The 19905-nt window shown below is 43.2% G+C and overlaps 1 protein-coding gene across 4 annotated transcripts; it reads right to left on the bottom strand.

The window, feature by feature from the left end:
- Positions 1-583: 583 nt before the first annotated feature.
- phf20a (PHD finger protein 20, a) lies at positions 584-18795 on the bottom strand. Of its 4 annotated transcripts, none has more exons than XM_076268522.1 (19): positions 18589-18795; positions 16154-16251; positions 15436-15658; positions 14891-14975; positions 14671-14747; positions 14052-14541; positions 13719-13826; positions 13410-13577; positions 11982-12032; positions 11389-11658; positions 10880-11128; positions 10117-10215; positions 8748-8909; positions 7876-8051; positions 6536-6635; positions 5076-5271; positions 3952-4300; positions 3497-3707; positions 584-2100 (listed from the first exon to the last, which is right to left on the bottom strand). In XM_076268522.1, exons 2-19 carry the CDS (start codon positions 16234-16236, stop codon positions 1958-1960), a joined length of 3240 nt encoding a protein of 1079 aa, XP_076124637.1. In that variant the 5' UTR covers positions 16237-16251; positions 18589-18795; the 3' UTR covers positions 584-1957. The 4 variants fall into 4 exon arrangements, with proteins under 4 accessions (XP_076124637.1, XP_076124639.1, XP_076124638.1 ...); XM_076268524.1 differs by having other exon boundaries at positions 15448-15658; positions 18589-18794; XM_076268523.1 differs by lacking the exon at positions 18589-18795 and adding an exon at positions 17463-18282.
- Positions 18796-19905: the final 1110 nt, after the last annotated feature.

Genomic DNA, 19905 nt, shown 5'->3' with positions numbered 1-19905 from the left:
TATAAACAAATATATAAATTGTATATAAATATATCATTCATAGCTTGATTACCGGTAATATAACATTTTATCCCTAAAACATGGCGAAAACCGATATTTAAAGACCACTGACTGCAATTTATGATTTATTGAATGATAGAGATATCTAAAATGGCCTCAGTAAAAACCTTTGTAGTATCTGTCAACAGAACGAAACATTCATTTTGAACTTGTCTTCATCCAATGTTCAGTTTTCAGTTTTTAGAAATGTATGCAAAATAGTGCATATTTACATAGATAATGCCTCATTTGCATAATATTTCAGAAAACTTGCAATACAAAAATTACTTGTGTTTATGTAAGTAACAAACTGGGAAAGTTTCATGGTGATATCTATAAGTAAACAATTTTACCCTATTCATCTGCAGTGTCTCGCCTCTGACCAATACACATATTGTTTCAATAACAATTATTAAAAACTGAGATTTAAATGTTATACAGTGGATCCATCTACCTATCTATATACACCACTAAAGCTTAAACCCATGTTAAAATATTACTCTTTCAAGACTTGCAAACAGAAATGTAAGGAGACAGGGACAAATCCCGATCAGAGGTTTGAATTTATTGACAAGTGCCACTGTAGTTTGCCCAAGAAGAACTGCAAAATAAAACAAATTCATCCAACCCAATTGTATGACATGGAACCTGCATTCTCTTTACTGGTAAGAGACAATACAGACAGAAGATCTGCAGAATCACAGATTGAAATTCACTTTCAGTTTCACACCTAGGAATAGAAGGGAATTAAGTCTGTTTAAGATGGATTCCTTACAGGAAACAAAGGTACTAAACAAGTCAACAAAAATCACCTGAAATGCCCTTTTAGGAGGTACTGACAGAATTAGAAATCTACTTTCAGTTTTCTGTGACAAAGCAGTTGATTTCATAGCTGTGGACCATAGCGTAGGCTCATCTTCACATCTTCATCTTCACCTGTGTTGTGAACAAGTATTAAGGTTTTCTGCACATCAATGATTCGATCCATTTTGCATTGCTAGAGCAATAAATAAAGTGAACAAACACAATTTTTCTCTAAATTATTACGGAAAACAGACTGGAAATGGACAACAGAGACAAGAAACAAACAAACAAAAAATGACAAGCAACAGACAGATCTGTTGAGTGCTTCCAAACACTGTTTTTGATATACGAGATGGAGATGAAAATGGAAACGGAAATGGAAGATCCATCAAGGAAACTCAACTCTACAGAGAATACCTTCACAGTCTCAAAAGGGCAGATTTCACCACTCCAAATGCTTCTACATAAACATGAAGAGTTGGAGATATGATCACACAAAAAAGTGATTGATTACAATAAATTATTGAGGCAAGTGGGATTGAAGTTCTGCCATGCCTTTTCAGTATAACGTATTTGAAGATGTCCCATGCTCAATCAGAACAACTCCAACATTCAGACTAGGCTCAGGTCAATCATCTGCAAACAGTGTGCAATTGATCAGAGGCAAAGCGCTGAAATATTTTTGGGGGAGAGGAGATTTCAAAAGAAGCATGACAGCCAGCACTGCCAAATTAATCGTCCATCACAATGCAGATGCAGTTCTGGACAGTCTTTGAGAAAAAGGACAGAGGAGAATGTAAATGTTGTAGTTGGTGGAGCAAACATTCAGGTAGATTCTCATTGTTACAGCACATCAGAGATACCCAACAATCACCACCTCCTTGAGCCCTCCTATACAAACACTGGAGTAGACTTTAGTATGGCTTTCACCAGTCCATGCTGTTTTAGAATCAGCACTTCATAGAAGAAAGGAACAGTAGAGATGAGATTGGAGTATGGGCGCATTATACGTCTTAAATGAAAACTTTTTTTCCTTTTTCAAATGTCAGTTGTTCCTGGTTTTTCATTCTTTGGTGCTGCACGCTGGCAGGTGCCATGGTGCTCTCTGGCGCCCTCAGGTGGTGCAGGAGAGGGCGATCTGCTGCACCTTGCCAAGCTCCGAGAGCAGCTCTTTGATGCGGTGCTTGAGCTGGGGAAGGCGCGTCAGAGGCTCTGGCGGCTCCAGCTCGCCCGTGTAGTCCAGACAGCTCTCCAGCACTGCACAGGAGGAAAACGGCCAATTTAGAAACACAAACGTAGGCCTACTCTTAAACACACACACACCTACATCAACATACACACACACACACATATTCATTCACACACACGTAAGCAAAAGCATTTCAATTCTTCAATTATTACATACAATAAAACACTAGTGTGCAAAATCATTCCACACATGCCACAAGGAGAGATTAGATGCTCTGCAAATGAGAGCATTTGACCTGCACTGATCTTAATTTACAGAAACTAATTACAAGACTCTAACTAACACAAACAGTAAATAACAACACAAATATATTGACTGATTTGTAATGCATAACTGAAATGAGCTCTCTAACACTAAAGGCAGAGGTAAGCAACCCTAGATTTGTATTGCAGAGCAGAAGGGTTCACTGCATTCAAGCCTGACTAATTAAAGGGAACAGATTTGCAAGACTTCTGTCAGCATTTTGTCTGGCCTTAATTACAAGCTGACAGGAGCGTTAACCAAAACCGTGCGAATGCAATGCCCAAGGCAACGGCTGTCTATAGTGAAGGGCCTTGTGCTGATTGCATATCCACCTTGCATACAAGTTAAGACTGTCTTTAAAGCTAGAGGTCCATAAGAATCTGCAGTGTGGTTGCCAAGACACTTGGATCGCTAGGGGAGTGTCTGATATGTTCAAACTGACTATTAAGATGGTTTTGATTGATTGGTCTTGGTCCAAGCTCACATACTGACTCATTTTACTTCCATCAGATTTCTAGTTGGGCTCTCTAGTTGGAGCCTCTAGCATGGGCTTTTAACCCTTAAAGGAGTACCGTCACACCGGTGTGATGGGAATGTTGGGAAATGAACGTTCTAAAGAATATCTGGGTTCATTGAATTCAACATAGAATTTTAGAACCTTCAATTGTTGCGGAACTTAGAATGTTCAAAAACCTACACCTTTAAGGGTTAAAGGTGCAGTCAGCGCTTGCACAGGAAGTTGTGTTTGTTTATGTTTATATTAAAATTGATTAGCATACGATTTGTCCAAAACAACGTACACTATATTTTAACCAAGGACCAAGCGAAACACCCCGGAGAGGTCGCTCACCCCTCCCACTCATGGTTTCGTTTTTGTTTGGGGGACAGGCTGTCCCCACTTTCTTTGTTTCCAGTTTTTGGAGCCTGGGCTGCCTACAGCGACTGGATTTTTGTACAGTGTACTCACGGAATAGGCAGCTAGCAGATTGTTAGGAGAGGATTGTTGAATGGGAAACATTTTTATGGGCTTGAAATCGCGTACGATCGCTGACTGCACCTTTAATACTTAGCGCCTGACTTTCAAATGAAGTCTGTAAAGCTGCCACAAAAGAATCACGACTAGGTAAAGGTCTAAATATAAATAGGACTACGAGGACTCACTGTCCAGCTCCCTCTCGATGAAGTCCATGCGGTGGCACACCTCGTCCTGCACAGACTCAATGTGGTCCAGCAGGTTGGCCTGCCACTGCTGCTGCTGGGCGCTGTTGCTGTTGTTGTTGGTGGTGGTGGTGGTGCTATGGGCGCTGGGATACTCATCCTCTTCCTCCTGCTTCACCTTTACCTCAGGGCCCCACGGCCCACAGTCAGGCTCCTAATACACACACAAACACATAACATATAATAAAGGTAAACATAGAAGATAAACATGTCTTAACATAAACACAAATCAGGCAATAATCACACATGTACACACAACGTGTGCAAAGATGTGCACCTACAGAAGGTCCCACACAGGAGGATTGGGGCAAAAAAAAAAAAAACGCAAATACTGGGCAGAATGTGTTTTTTTTTTTTAAATAGCAGCTCTCCAGCAAACATCACTGTCCTGTACTTGCCTGGTCTGACCGCTGTCTGGCGTGGGGCCTCTGCGTGTCATAGGCGTGCAGATCTGCGTCCATGTAGGAGCCGCCCCTCTTCTCCACCACCAGCGCCCGTGGCTTCTGGTAGCAGTGCTCGCTGCTGATGTACGAGATGAAGGCGTCCTGAAACCGCGAGCTGAGCGGCGACGAACACGACGAGGACACGGACGACGACATGGATGACGACGAGGTCGACTGCGCTCGGCGCTGGACCTCGCCCCCGTGCCCGCCGTAGGTCATGTCCAGGTCCTCCTCCTTCTTGATGGCCTTGCCTGCCGGCCGCCATGGCTGGCACCACAGGCGGAGGTCTGGGTGGGTCTGACTCCTGTGTGAGAGAGGGACAGATGGCATTGACTCTGCATCCAAAGCCTCTCAGTGTCTGTTCGCCTATTCAAACTCAAGGCAGTAGTGCCCTCCTCTCTCTGAGGGAGCTAGCCTAACAATACATCTGGTCCATGGAGAACACAATACCGAGAGGCTCCTTCAGTATTGTGATGCCGCATGCAAGAACTCAAGGACTTAGATAACCTGGCATGACAATAGAAGGACGCCTGGTTGCTTTAAATGGGTTCTCAGGCCTGAGTAAAAACAGGCAGAAAATGATGTCTCAGGAAGCCTCTGGAGTATATTTAGAAAGCGTTATCACCATTTTCAGATTGCAGAGCATTAAAAATAGCGAGGAGGCATTAATCACTGTATTTGCGCTATATTTAGAAATCCTTTCGGGACATGAAAAAGCCTGTCTGCAATCTATTTAAGAACTGAGCTGGATTCGCACATCTGATGTTTCATTCACTTCCATTTACTGTCCGATATGGTATTTAGGGCCTGTGTACTACATGCAGTTTTCACCCCAAAAACATTTCCCATCAATTTCTCTTGTGGAAATGTGAAATCTCTCCGGCACTCATTTCTTCTCTCTCTTGCCTGGCAACTAGAAAATGCAATCTCTTCTACATGCAATGACCACCGAGCAGTTTCTACAGGGATGGATGGATGGATAGATCACAGAACAAAGCTTGTATAGAGTCGTTGCTTGATGACTGTTTCCAAGCCAGCATCCTAGAATGCTTTTGACCAGAAGGTGGCGCTGTACTCACTGCAGGACGCTGATCTTGAGCTGCAGGCCGTTGAGCACCTCCAGGACCTGCTGCACGTCTCCTAGGAGCTGGTGCGTGGTGGTGATCTTGCGGGCGTTCTGATGCGAGTAGTTCTCCTTCAGGAAAGACAGGCCGTACATGTGGCCACTGCTCAGCCACTCGCGGTCGTACCAGTACCGCAGGCTCTGTCTCTGGCCTACACAGACACACACACAGACACACACACACACACACACACACACACACACACAAATGTAAACACAGAGAAGGAGGGGGAGAACGCACGCGCGAGTGAACACGCAAGAGAGAAATAAAAACCCACCAGCTGAACTAAAGGCAAACGCTGAAATAAAATAAAAAAAAACATGTACTACAATAATAATAAGTACAATATAATCCCAATTAGTGATGCAAGAACCTCTTGAAGGCCACAAACACAGCAGGAATACAATATTTGTTAATACTATCCACTGTGAGACACAGGAAAGTGTAATTCCCTCTAATATGCAACTCAAGGCCGATTAATACGAGACCGGCTTAGTTATGCTGCAGATTAAGGCCCGGCAGAGCCTGAATTTCTCCATCAGTCTCCGTGCGAGAGCAGAAAGGCCTGCTGTTTGGTGCTGAACCCAGCCCGGGAGGACCTCAGAGTGGGGAGGACTGGGTGGGCACTGGTGCAGGCTGCGTCTTGGCAGATGTAGCAGGTGTATCTGTGTGGGATGTGGAGCTGTGTGTATCTGTGTGGGATGTGGAGCTGTGTGTATCTGTGTGGGATGTGGAGCTGTGTGTATTTTTTTATTTTTTTTTTTTAAGTATATTTGTTTGCCCTTTTTATGCCTTTTAATTATAGTGACAGTGGAAAGTGACAGGAAGCGAATGGGAGAGAGAGCAGGGGTGGGATCCGGAAAGGACCACGGGGTGGGAATCGAACCCGGGTCGCCGGCGTACGGTGCAGGTGCCCTAGTCAGTTGCGCCACAGCTGGGGCCGAGCTGTGTGTATTTGTGTGTGGTGTGGAGCTATGTGCAACTGTGTGGGATGTGGAGCTGTGTGTATTTGTGTGTGATGTGGAGCTGTGTGTATCTGTGTGGGATGTGGAGCTGTGTGTATCTGTGTGGGATGTGGAGCTGTATGTATCTGTGTGTGATGTGGAGCTGTGTGTATCTGTGTGTGATGTGGAGCTGTGTGTATCTGTGTGTGATGTGGAGCTGTGTGTATTTGTGTGGGATGTGGAGCTGTGTATTGCAGGCTGGGGTGGAGCAGAATGAATGCCACCGACTGACAATTGTTTGACCTGGGTTAGATTCCTGAACCCGCCATTGCTTTGGATAAAAGCGTCTGCTAAATATCGGGTCAACTTTGACTTCATGAGGGTGGGCGTGGGTGCTGAGTGGGTTGTTTACCGGGTGGGTGTATTTGTCTGGGACGCTGAGCTGTGTATTGCAGGCAGGGTGGTGCTTACCTGGTGGGTCTCTGCAGATGTAGCAGGTGTACTTGTCTGGGACGTTGTCTTCCAGGAGGCCCATGCAGGTGCCGTGTTGCCAGCACAGACACTCCTCACACTGGAGAGCGGGAGACACAGGGGTTAGCGCCAGGACATTTTTCTGTCAGAAATGTTTGCATCTGACCCCTTGTAATACTTATATATATATATATATATATATACACACTTTTTTCAAAGTTTTCAGGAAGCACGCGAAGAAGACGTGCATTTCCTCCATAACGCGGAAGCAATGCGGGCCATAGTTTTGCACAAATTGAAGCAGAAATACACCAAATGTTGAAAAAAATATTCACGTGTGATGAAGTCTTGGATCTGTTATTCACCTATTCTGATTCTGAAGGAGAATATCTGCCTTTTGGAGAATATGATCGATCGTCTATTGACTGATAGTGACGGTGCGTCTGTGAATGGAGGTGCGTCTTTGCGACAGTGACCACTAAGCATACCATGCTTATTTCGACCCTCTGCCCAACATAGCTGGAGGTGCCAGTGGCAATAGTGATGATGGTGTCCGTAATGGACGTAGTATAGACAGCAGGGGTTGTAAAAATAGGGCTCTGAAGAACTACAAAGTCACCCGCGATTTGATTTTTACCAGGCTACTTTATTGTATAGTAGCATAGGGTTTGTGATTATAGTAATAGTTTACTATTGTTGGTTTACATGTGACTGTTTTCCTGTTTATTTGTTATGTGGGTGAAATGACAAAAAAAGAAAGTAAAACTGCTCAAATATGTTCAACATCTAGTATTTACTGAAATGTGCATAATTCACGGTGGTTACCATCCAGTGACGTCATAAAATGCGAATTAGATGAGTAAATTTACCCCCTTCATAAACTTTTGCAAGCATTGGCCTTTTGAAATTTTGATGTAAAAATCCAATTTATTTTTTTTAAACCCTGGCGGATAAAGGGTTAATGGTCCGTGGCTGAATTATGGCACTGTAAGCCCTGAAGACATCATAAGTCTCTCAAACACACACACAGCTTCGTTTTTTGGACATGAAAACATGCCCACTTAATAATCATTCAATAACAAATCAGCCACTACTCAGTCCATCTATAGACGGACTACTGTGGTGCTGTGGGCCCAAGTCTTCCTAAACAACGGTCATTAAAGTTAGGACAACAATGGTGATACTTGGCAAAGTTGGAAACAGTATATTCTTATACTGAGACACAAGTGGACACAGAAACTCTGGTGTTCCAGGACAGAGGTGGTGGTTCTCCCCAGGTAAAGTGGTGTGTGGACTGTGGTGACCCCACAGTAGTCATCAAGCAGGGTCTTCTCATTCACCTGGATCATGAAGTCGTTGTCCTCCTCCGCCTCGCACACACAGCGTACAATCTCCGAGCCTCGCGTTCCCGTGGCCGCGGAGTCGTCGCTCAGGAAAGGGTCTGTGACGCCGCACTCCGCCTCTTCCTCGCTCCACCCACAGCTGTCTGTGGACCAATCCGTCGCGTAGTCCTCGTCTACAGAGGGCAGAGATAGGCGGAGACCGGGAAATCACTTTGACCAATCACAACTGACGATTTATCTAAAACCAAGGATTGGAATCTGAGATCACTGAAATGGGACCTTGAGTCTACGTTCTATTCTAGCTCAGCCTCACATTCGTGACAAATCACACAATGCACAGCTCAATAAGGGAAAGCACAGGAAGCTGCAAGGAAGCTAAGACCTGACACCATGGAAACAAGACCTGTTCTCATGCATTCCATGCCATGTTATTCTTAAACTGATGATACACAACGTAACTTTATGAGCAGTGTTGCTAGGCAATGTTCCTGAGTATTGTTGTTCTGGCATGCTCCCATTAATATTGGACAGCAACTGTTTTTCTGGAAAGTCATCAGTAGGCAAATTTATCATCATCCAATCAGAACACATGGGACCTGTTATACGGTTGCCCAGCAACACAGCTAAAAAAATCTGGCCCATATATCATCAGCTTCAGCTTACTGAGGAACCATTACAGTCCTTCGCCAGAGATTTCCTCAAAACTGAATAATAATAATAATAATAATAATAAAACTTTGAGACAATAATGTTTGAGAGCAGGTCTGTATCTGAATGATGCCAAGCCTGGAAAGAGAAACATGTCAGTAATACAAAGACACAAACACCCACACAAACGCACACCCACACAAACGCACACAGGTACCCACCATCTACACGACTTGGCTGTGTGTGGAAGTGTCCGGGCCTGCTGGCGTACGCCTCGGGCTTGTGACTGAGTGCGGGGGGGAATTTGTGGGACAAGCCCAATTTGGAGGAGGAGTGCTGCTGGAATACTGAGATGTCAATGTTCTCCTCACTACCTTTGAAATCTGGCCACAACAGTGGAAACGAGTGGAGGGGAGAGGGGGGGAGGGGAGAAAGCAGACGCAAAGCAACAGATTACTTGTAAAAACAAAACAAAACAAAAAATACTAAAACGTAAATCAGAAATCAGTTGACATTTTTGCATCCATGACATTCAGGCAAACAAACAGGGGTGGGGGGTGGGGCGACGACAAAGCAGCTCAGTGAGGCTAAGGAGGCTTCAGGGCAGAGGTTCCGAGACGCCCAGAAGAGAAGAGAAATGCAGTCCTGTCAATCAGGGAGTCATGGCCGACCAACTTCAAACAGCAATTCTCACAGATCATGTCAAGACATCTTGTTTCCAGAACATAGGCCTTACTAAGCTAAAGTCATGGTATGGGTAAAACACTCCCTTGAAAACATAGCTTCCTATACCGACCATCTCTATACGTGGTCCATTATTTCAGAGTGTCGCATCAAGATGCATATGTTATGCATATGGATTAAGCCTGTGACAGCATATGGATTAAGACAGCTGTATATTTGCTATACTATTTGCTGTATATTTGCTGTATATTATGATAGCTGTATATTTGCATTGTCTTAAAGGAGAAAGGCGATTTTTCACATAGATCTCAGTTTCTCGAGGACACGAATACTGTAGAAAACCCCCCGAAAACAATCGTTTTTTCCTTGCTCGAGTTGCTGCAGCCAACAGCTAAAGTAGCCAGGCAGCTAGAGAGTTACACTCTGGAGGCATGAACATGGGGGCTATGTGAAAAATTGCCGGATTTCTCCTTTAAAAGGAAAGAGTTTCCCCGATTAGAGAAAAACATGAACTATCTATATCTGCGATCTCCAACTTAAATTCTGTTTGTATGTGCGAGGCATAGTGTTTAGCGCAGTCCCTGAGCAATGTTGTTTTGGCTCAGACTTTGGAAACCCACTTGAGCATCATCCTTTCATCCTCCTCTCTCCCTACCACTACCCGTGCTTTTTACAAAACAAAACAAAATAACACACTTTGTGGGAAAATTGCTGTTTGGTTTTAAGCTTTAAATCTGCTGAGTGAGTCCCTCGACTGCAGAATTCCCTATAGTCAGAGTGAGCATCAGACTAACCGAAGGCTGGTTTGGCTCCGAGACTCAAAGCAGAAACAAGCTGCAGTGCAGACTGTGGATATGGCCTGAGGCGGTTTTTTTTTTCTTAACCAGGCAGTGTTTTTTTTCTTACCAGACTTAGACCTCTTCTTCTTTTTCTTCTTCTTCAGTTTAATGCGGAGGAAATCCTTTGGTTTCTTGTCTTTCGGCTTCTCTCGTTCTTTGAGGCATACTGCTCAGAGGAATGTTTTTTTCAGGAATTAGAGGTTTTTAAATCTCCACAAGACTATATTACTGTTCTCTGGTCTGGTGATGAGTCTGTCAAATGGATAGAATCTAGCAGAACTCAGAAGAGTAGAACATTCTACAACCATCCTACAACAAAAGACAAACATGCCAGTTTCCATTTCTTCCATGGAAGTCTAAATAGCCATTTTTACTTGCAATAACACATTTTTCTATGTGTTATATAGCTTTACCTCTGTCTCTAAAGGACCATCCAGTGATTGTCAACAAAAGTAGCCATTTTGTATCTCAATACTCCAAACAAACAGGGCTGCATACCTTCCCTTTAGCAAACCCTCAAAAGTCCCACCATCCAAATGCATGCCCATAAGCGCTTTGCATAAGAAACATGACTGATAAAAAGGTTACCAACAAGAATCTGCTTATCATGACTGTAATGGTTATCTACTGTCAAACTATCTTTTTTTTCACCATGTTTACAGAACCTGCACTGTTCAAAAAGAGTGCAATTTCATGTTCACATAGTATATGGTAGATATATTGATAGTTGATGTATGTAAATATGAGGAAGAATATTCTATTAAGTGCTCTGAAGTGCTCAGAAGCATCACCACACACACACACACACACACACACACACACACACTTACCTATGTCTATAGGGCTCCTGTCCCTGTCTCGATCTGTGTTTGTGTGGATATTCCTCTCCAGCAGGTTCTCCTTGCTCTTCTCCTTCAGTGAGGGCCTCTGTTGATGATATTGATGCTGCTGCTGTAGCTGAAGCTGAATGTCGACTATAGGGGGCGCTGATGTGCGCCTTTTCTCCCCAAACAGCACCCCAGCCTTGGCATCTGATCTGGGAGAGGTGGGGGTCCGGCTAGGACTATGCTGAGAAGAGTCTAAATGTACACACACATACACACACACACACACATTCATGTAACAAACACCTTCACCGTTCACACCTTTCATTTTACATTTCATTGGGTGTATGTGCATTAGATCAATACAACTCATTAAGCATCATTAATGAAAGCAACACTTGATGGTATACAATTAACATCCATATGTGGGTGTGTGTATGTGCATATGACTGTATGCAACATTTTGCATGCATTCATGTGCCGGCTAAGATGGCTCTTGTCCGACTGGCACTCACGCATTGAAGCAGAGATGGTGCGCCTCCGCTTGGGGCTGTCCCTCGGAAAGGGGGCCGCCTGCTTCTCCCCGGCCTGCTTGGGGCCACCCGTGTTGGGGCTGAGCTCGCCCTCCAGGGGCTTCTCTTCGCCGTGGTAGTACTTCATGTGGTAGTGCAGCAGCTTGGCCTTGCGGAAGGACTTGGTGCAGCCCGGCACGCTGCACTTGAAGGCGTTGTGGTCCAGGTTGATGGACAGGACAGGGGGCGGCTGGTTCTTCACCACCCTGTACACTGAGGGGACAGATGGGACATGCAGACGGGTTAAGAATGAGAATGAGAGAGAGAGAGAGAGAGTGTGAGAGAGAGAGAGAGTGTGAGAGAGAGAGAGAGAGTGTGAGAGAGAGAGAGAGAGAGTGTGAGAGAGAGAGAGTGTGAGAGAGAGAGAGAGAGTGTGAGAGAGAGAGAGAGAGTGTGAGAGAGAGAGAGAGAGAGAGTGTGAGAGAGAGAGAGTGAGAGAGAGAGAGAGAGAGAGAGAGAGAGTGAGAGAGAGAGAAATAAACTGTTTCTTTCTCTTTCACAGCACAGAGGGGGCCTTTCAACAGGGATTTACTCACATGGCTCTCTGCTGAATCTGTTGGGGTTGTGGAAGCCCTGCTTCCTTACAGCTGAGAGAAAGAAAAACATCACAAAACCATTAAAGATCAGGCATTCATCACACAACAGAAATAATAACAAACAAAAAATACTAAAAATATTATAATCAATCTATACCTATGCTATATATTGAAGTATCTATCTATAAATTACAGGAACGTCATTCGCATATCTCTCGAATAGTTTGTACGACTGATTTCAAACTTGGCAGGTGTCTTGCTACGGACACGATGATGCATCATTCCACAAAATGGTTTGCTTTTCTATCAGGAAGTTATTCAATAAGCTTATCAATAAACATACAGCTTAAACTCAAAACAGCTTTGACGCTTATGTCATTTTAATCTGTAAAAATGTCACATGCAGCTATGCCTACATTATGCTTACTGCACATTAATTATAGGCTAATATATTATAATATAATATTCAGTATTCATTATTGAATGCTTAGCTGGAATGATGCCCCCCCCCCCCCCACAGGAATGGCATGTTTGAACAGGCACTGCACTAGTACTAGGCTATATAATATCATCACTTCACATGGATTTTAAAACTGCTTTAGGAACTTTAGGCTACCAGATTGTACAGCCCTTTAAGATTTCAAAATACTGATATAACATTTTGATGTTGACAGCATTCCGTGCATAGGGTACTGGGCAGTGCACACTGCACGGAACTACACAGATACATTTAACCTAAAAAGAGCTATTGCATAATCACAAAGTAGGTGGGAGGCAAAAACAATTGTTGTTACATTCTTCAACCAGCAGAGGGCAGAGATAAGGCAATGACACTAACAAGCCAGCTTACGGAATCAAACCCCCATGTTCTGTCTATCTGGTATGGAGCAAACACATACATGTACCATAGGTCAGTGGTTTTTGAACTGTGGGGCGCAACCCCTGAACATGGGACGGGTCACAAAATGATTTCCTCTCTGAATTGAATGTATTTGCTGCTTAATTTGCTTCTTGTTGCCAATAATAAATAAGATATCACCCACCCCCATATCGTTAGGTATTAGCTTCTACTTTCCATTTTATGCCGTAATTAACAGTTGAGGGAGTTTGGCACTGTCAACTCTGTGGGTTGGGAGAGAAGGAGGTCATGAGACTTGGCCAATATTGTTTTGTGCAGGACAAAAAGTTGAAGAACCACAGCTGTAGGGACAGCCATTTTAGATACACTTCTCACTTCTCACTCACTTTAACCACTTAAATGAACAGGCTAACAATGGACACTAGACCAGCTCTTGAGTATGGTGTCCACTTATACAAAACCCTGCAAATTTTTCCGCCTCCAATGAATAAGTGGCACATATGACCTTGTTTACTAAATAGCTGATTCACACAACAGCTCAACATGAAACCAGTATCGCTTTTACTTACGTTTAACAGGCGGTGTGGGCACCTCACATTGGCCCTCAGCCTTCTGGACCTCTGTGTTATTGGACGGCTGAGCTGGAGTCGTTTCGGTCGGAGCAGACACTGGTGCGGTTGGCAGGTTTTGATTGGATGTCTCAGTGTGGGGAGTAGTTCCATTGTGCAGACCATGTTCTAGAAAAATAAATAAACACAATGTAGATAGAACTCATATTACAATGACACGCCATCATCAGAGCTGGTGACCTTCAAAGCTGAGAAATGATTCTCATTGGCTGGGCAAGGGGTACTGACTAAAAACAACGGAGGACATACCCGAGTGGTTGTCAGCTTTGCTCTTTTTCGAGGGGCAAGCTTGCTCCACGGACACTCGCCTCTTCCCGAGACCTGATCCATTCCCATCCTCCTTTCCTGAGGCAGAATCTGAAAAGCACAGACTCGGCTTCAGATATGATGGGGAACCATGTACTTGTACCTACATGCACTGATCATGATATCGTGCACTGACAGCATATCTCTCACTACTGTTTCTAAAATGCCATGTACTTTGCATAGGCCTTAAGATACAGTAACAGTAGCATCATCTCCTCTGGGTGTCTTTCTATGGACGTGTCTCTTCCTGCGAGTGTGCTGTACAGATGCACCCACCTGCTGCCCCTGGTTCTCTCGTCTCCTCTGCGTGACCCTCTTCCTTCGACTCCGGCCCTCCATCTCCACCGCCTCCTCCATGATGACTGGACGCCTCAGCTACGCCATTGCTCTCCGCTGACCCCTTCTGGTCAGTCTCTCCATTAGTCTTCATACCTTCATTCTCGATAGCTAAGCGAGTATTACTCCCCTCCTCTTCCTCTTCCTCCATCTCGGGCTTCCTCTCCTCATCCCTCAGGCTAACGGACAGGAGTTCTACTCCAGCGCACTCCTGTCCCTCCCGCTCCTCCTGGTGCCAGTGACCTTCATCCTCGTCTTCCTCCTCGTCCGTGTTGCTCTCTCCGTCCTGGTCAGATGAGCTGGGCCTGCTCCTCTTCCCCTTCAGGGCTCTGTTCTCCGGTGGCTTCCTCTCCCTCCCGCTATGGTTCTTCCTGTCCGATGACCGCTCTCGGGTTCTGTCCATCACCCGCGGCTTGCCCTTGTATCTACCCTTAATCGGGAGAAAAAAGAAATAAGACTATGAACTCTGGCTTGACAATTCACAGTACACTAAAAAAGGCTGCTGAATAGATACAAATATGCTAAAAAATAAAAACATAAATATTTAAAATAAACTTACTGATCTTGTGTAGGGTTTGACATGGATTCCTTTCACTGTCTGTACAACATTGTCGTAAAATTTTACGGTATAGGATGCTAGGGAAAATAGATGAGATAGATAGAAGGAATGATTATGGATCTGCATTTGCATTTCATTTGAAATTCAGAAAGAAAACAGGGAACTATAGTTCATCTGGCAATACACTGCTGATTTCTGTTTTAAAAAAAAAATCACACACCATCTTTGTTGACAGCCATGACAGTTGCAGGGTAGAAGCGACAATCTGACCAGCTGGCCAACACTTTGTCGTTCACACGAAAGCCCTGAAACAATCAGAATAATCCAGTATTAGGATCGCAGAACTAGTCCTAGTCTGGGAAGCTGCAGTGTATCCTGCTTCTGGTCACCACTAAACCACAACCACAATGGCGCTAGAAAGGATCTCATGACAGTGGATGTTATACGTATGAGTCATTCCCGGGGGTGAATCCTGTTTTCAAACAAAATTGCTTACATGAGTGAAGTTGATCGAGAGAATACAATTCAAAAAGTTCACATCATCATCATAATCATACTTTCACATCTGTCCGATCACAATGACAGAGGTTCATTATTATTATTATTGTTGCCATCACTCTTATTATTATCGTTATTATTTTCATTATCAATAATATAAATATTTTTTAACCTTGCTTTCACAGAGAATACAGGATTCCAGAGAGGCAGGGTGCTCTTCTCCATTTACGTGGGGAACCAATAGAATATGGAGAAAAAAAACCTTGCCTCTAGACCTACGGAATGAGTAGAGGGAAGCTGATTGGGTTTGGCTCTCACAGGGGTGGGGCCTTCGTCCTGCAGTCCCTCCCGCCTCAGCTGGATGCGCTCCACCGGCCGCAGGTATGGACTGGCCCAGTCGAACCACTCGTCGTAGCGGTGGCTCCACTGCCGGTAGTGAATCAAGACCTTCTCGTCATCGTAGTCAATCTTCTCGATGCTGGCGGCGTACCTGACAAAGAGAGGACGCAAGGAGAGAGATTTTTTTTTTTCTGGTGAAAGAATAACCACATGTGGTCAAACCTAAATGGCAACTTGTTCCGAATAGGATCTGGTTAGAATTTAGCTAATCGGAGGTAGATGAAGGCCAGATCACATCCTGACTCGGCAGCTATTTAGCTAGGTAGGTAGGTATCTCATTCATGCAATGTTTCTAGGTCAATCTGCACAATGGTACAAACTCCAGCCAAATAAGTGGAATGATCAGTGAACATCTAATATTAGCTACATATTTAATATGTGAAATATATATAGTTATTAATGCATTATCTTATTTGAAGGTTGTCTTGTATATCAGAACTGTCGCACATCTACTGTACGTGCCTGATGGACATCAGGCTCCACATGTTTTTTTCCCAGCCTCTGACCACTGTCAGTGCAGTATTTCAAACAATAAATGCTGAACAACTCAAGGAAGAGAGGTAGGTTAAGCTACTGCAAGACTCACCAGTTCTTTAGGCTGTCTCTAGCCTCCAGTTGCGCTCCCACCTCAAAGGTGATGCCGCGTCTGTTGGGGGGCGTTTTGTTCATGCTGCTTCCCTCCACCTATATGCGGTGGAGTCATGGAGACAGTTACCCAGGCAACACAGCACCAGTAAACACAGATGTCAGTTAAGGGAAAAATCATCATCATCATCCATAATTGGTGCCATCCATTCAACTATGTATGTAATGAGTACAACAGTGTTTCTCAAAGTGTGGACCGGTGACCACTGGTGGTCCACAAGCTATCCCAAGTGGTCCGCAAGTAGGTAAAATATAATTTACATGAGTTGTTTGCAATATTGAACCAAGTTGTATGTAAATCCAGTTTTGCAACGCCTGCTATGTAAGCTATGCCAGTTTAAAACATGAACCCTCTGACACAATAAGCAAGGTGGTTCAGTGAGTAAGCTTATTGTGTAATATACTGTTGAAGTAGGTGTTTTTTTTTAGCTAGGTGGTCCGTGATTTGTTTTTTTTTTTTATTGGATAAGTGGTCTATGGTCTGAAAAAGTTTGAACAACACTGCATTAAATAAGATGTAAACCTTCAGTTTTGACATTACCTTAAAACATGTAAAGTATAGGCTACCAGCATTTTTGCGTTATTAAAAAAAGGCTAATTTCATTTTGACTCTTGAGTTAGTTTCAATGAACTGCACGTAGGCTACTGTATCTGATAACACTGTAAGATTCGGATCACCAATTCTGAAGCCAGCTGAGGTGCATGACATCTTACGTGATAATTTCTATGGTAAGGCGATTACACCAATTAGCCTACTACAGCTCAACAAAAACGAGGCCACCATTGCGGTCTCTTCACACAGAATGCGTGGGTGGTGGCCGGCTAACTGACAGGCTGTTAATGTATAACAACACTAGATATGCTGTGTAAGGTATTGAGTTTCCTTGAGTAAGGCATTCTAGGGATGAACAATCGAATCCACAACATTCACGGTGCACAAAGATGCAGACCACTTACTTACAAACCTCAAAACAGCGTATCAAAACAATTGGCAAGAAATAAAGTCCATATCGCCTACATTAAGCAACTATGATTAGCCTTCTTTGCAAGCTAGTATTTTATTTAATAAGTATGTGCAAGGTGGTTCTAGTCTGACACGGACAAGGGGATGGATGAAATCAGGAAGAACAAAGGAGAAACAGAAGTCTGCAAAACGATTGAAAATATTAAGGCAACGAGGAAACAAACAGACCTACAATAGCTAACGACGTCATTATCTAATTCACGTTGCTGCCACAACAAAAACTCACCTTCGGTTGATTTTTTTGTACAGTTCGCTGGTCCTTGAAAGGAAAAAAACGCCGGACAACCACGTGTTTTATCGCAAGGGGTAACTCCACTTGGCCCACCCCTAGTAGGAAACAATGGCGAAAGGAAGGAATTGCCTGAACGCTACAGTGTCTATTATGCAACCGATCATAAAACAAGCGTCCATGACACGAAAATATAATAAATAGATTGATACAAGTACCCGATATACATGATAATGCAATAAATGTATCACCGTGCTTCCGTGAGCTTGTTACAACGACGGCGTGATAGCTAGTGACGCAAATGGCGCGCAACTGAGATCACTTTTGTTTATGAACTGAAAGGAGGGCGAGACGAGTTCGCCTGTATGCGTATGGGTGTGATACGTCTGACCTAAGGTATTTGACTTGCCGTTTATGGAGCACAACAGACCACGTCAATATACTAATCATGATACAAATAGCTCTCATTTTAAATAATTTGGTTTATTCCACAGGATATAAAACAAACAGAATTGTTTTGCATCCGGCGTAATGCTAGCTGCACGAAAACAACTCAGAACACTTCAATTTCACTGCTAGCTATAATCACTAAATATATTATGATGTTGAACATTGATAATTAAGGTGTATTCGGTGGAAAGTATGCTAAATCATTCAGCTCATGATGTGTGTACATTGTCCACTCTTTGTTGTTTTTGATCTAGCTGGGGTTACAGATTCACTAGACATCTTCTGTTGGTTGTCACTCAAAATTGCAAGCAAGGCCTTTCTTTTCCCTTCCCAGGTCTGCAGTCACTCAGTCAGTTAATACAGGAGAATGCAGAGCAACCAACTTGTCCGAACTGACCTGGATTCTGCCTGCACTGTGTTGACAGGAACCATGACATGGGTGATCGCAAAAAGCATGCTAAGACAGGAAATACCTCAGAAGAGAAACATGCTAGGCCTTTCTTTCGAAATACACACGTTAATAATAATTAAAAAAAACAATTTGGCATTTAGGCTAAAGAACTGATAGTTAGGCTATGTTAGGGGGAGGAACCGTTAACCCAACCATGCATAGCCTACCGTTTAATTTTTTTTATAATGTTGGATAAATTGTAGACACTGAGAAATCAATTACCTTGCTGTTTTATCCCCATACAAATCTGAGGTTGATGATACTGATTGTTCTTCATATGCGGAACAGAAACACGTTTCCTTGAGCTCTCACACACGCAGTTCAATTTCGCACTGAATTCGAGCCACACTACCGGTGTGGTGGTGTACAGAGCTGGGCTCTTTGCGCATGTGCACAAAATAATAATTTGCATCTTTACCTGGTATTTTCAGATATTCCGCTCCAAAGTGTAATGTGTGGAATCAGAAACGATAAAATAAGTGTAGTAAATTTGTCGAATCAAAAAGGAAATTACATTCTATATGGTCCCAAGCACTTTCTTTATTTTTCAGACATGTTGCTTGCATAAAGGATAGGGTTTTTGTGTCTAGTGTCAATTTGCTGACATCAGAAGTGCACTGTGACACCCCCGCGTCAAGAAAGCAACACAAACCAGATGACTTCATGATTAGCCAATTGTGTCCAAAGTAATGGGTAGGGAATTGCCTTTGATAACCTGAAGTCACTGGGTGAAATTATAAATTATGAGATATGGATATGATATAATAATAATATATATCATATACATATCTCATAATTTTTATATATATAGGGATGTAGTGGAGGCTAACCGCAAGTAAACAGTTTACCCATCTCTGAAATAGTTTATCCACCTCTTATAGAGTTTATTCACCTCTCAAAAGAGTTTATTCATCAATTGCAACTTTTAACATTTAAAAATCTGTAAAACACTGTTATCCACATTCACAATATGTACACTCATCAACACTCTAGGAACCATTTAATACCACTGGTATCGTTATAAAAATTGGACAATACCTCCACCATCGTCAAAAATGTTCTGAATGCCTTTTTAAAAAATCCGATACCGCATGGCGCAGTCCATCTTACTGTGATGACAGCATTCTACCCACCTCTTATTTTACCACTACACCCCTGTATATTCATATATACATGAATAAATCTATATATCATTTAGAGGCAATACAGTCTAAACATTAGTGCTGTTGCGTTAGGCATTCAGTATACAGTTGAATTGGCCAATTAATTATCAGGGTTCCTACACATTTTCCATTTCAAAATTCCATACTTTTTCCATACTCAAATGTTCAAACTTCTTGGTAGATTTTTCTGACCATATTCTAGACATTGTCAATGGAGTGTTCTACTAGCATTGTGAATAGCTGTATAATAATGTATATTATTAACTTGTTAGCCCACAGAAAACACTTGCCCATTGTTGGATACTTTTCGTTGGGGAAGTGCTGAAATGGAAGGTGCACTCACATTTGATACAGCATAGCCTACATATGTTGGAGA

This window comes from Alosa pseudoharengus, unplaced genomic scaffold, assembly GCF_046254945.1.
Source record: "Alosa pseudoharengus isolate Yale_2024_CS ecotype anadromous, Long Island Sound unplaced genomic scaffold, YU_APseudo_1.1 YU_APseudo_1.1_scf_5, whole genome shotgun sequence".
In the NCBI taxonomy this organism is placed as follows: domain Eukaryota; kingdom Metazoa; phylum Chordata; class Actinopteri; order Clupeiformes; family Clupeidae; genus Alosa; species Alosa pseudoharengus.
This window is presented reverse-complemented; position numbering and strand designations above follow the sequence as displayed.